Source organism: Propithecus coquereli, unplaced genomic scaffold (genome assembly GCF_000956105.1).
Source record: "Propithecus coquereli isolate 6110/MARCELLA unplaced genomic scaffold, Pcoq_1.0 Scaffold270, whole genome shotgun sequence".
In the NCBI taxonomy this organism is placed as follows: domain Eukaryota; kingdom Metazoa; phylum Chordata; class Mammalia; order Primates; family Indriidae; genus Propithecus; species Propithecus coquereli.
Window position 1 is genome coordinate 2,155,771 of NW_012148286.1, and position 774 is coordinate 2,156,544.

The 774-nt window shown below is 35.3% G+C and overlaps 1 protein-coding gene across 1 annotated transcript in view; it reads right to left on the reverse strand.

The window, feature by feature from the left end:
* Positions 1–774, reverse strand: part of LOC105813186 (hemicentin-1) — a gene marked incomplete at its 5' end in the record, with an annotated part of 108,069 nt that overhangs the window by 67,630 nt on the left and 39,665 nt on the right. The window contains one exon of the mRNA XM_012647828.1: positions 224–437. Coding sequence (XP_012503282.1) covers positions 224–437 — 214 coding nt within the window. The remainder of the gene's footprint in view (positions 1–223; positions 438–774) is intronic.

A 774-nucleotide genomic window follows, 5' to 3' on the forward strand; every position in this document is an offset into this window, starting at 1 on the left:
CAATATATGGTCCTGTGATCAACTTATCTTTTCAAAAGAATGAACAGAATATACATGCTAGGTAGAGGGTAAAATCCAAGCAAAGGCACACGTTACAGAATTTAAAGCAATCAATTCTTCCATTGTTACTTTTCAAATGATTCTCACAGCTAAAGCAAATAGAGATGGGTCTAGCGTTTTATATGTACGTATTTATTCACTTCTTCAGAATTAAATCACCAACCTGGGATAATATTATTATTGAAGGTCCATGTCAATTTGGGCAGTGGAATACCAGTTGCTTTACAGCTTAATCGTAGCTGTTCTCCTTTATTTAATGACACATCTCCAGGAAGTTCGGTAAAAGTGGGAAGAACATGTACAGTCAGGCTGATGGTGTGTGTATCTTCACCTGCAGCATTGTTCGCAACACAAGTATAGGTGCCCGAATTCTCCAACTGAAATAAAAAAAAAAAATCATAGCACTTAAAATGTCATCGTCTTACATCATATTACATAAAATACACCAAATTGCATAGCTAGGTCTCCAAAGGAATATTTTTGTCTAAAAAATTTAAATTTCCATCTGTTGTCTAAACTGTCAGGTGGGCTTTTGCTAACATAATTTAAGATGAATACGAGTTTAAACATAAGCACATACTATACAGACCTATAGCAATCATAGTTTTCTAAAGAAAACTTTAGATTCTGTACTGCTGCTCTGCAATGTACAAATAAAGAACCAATAATCCCACAGGCTAATAGCATCTTGACAGCACAGTTGGCTCTCTGGGT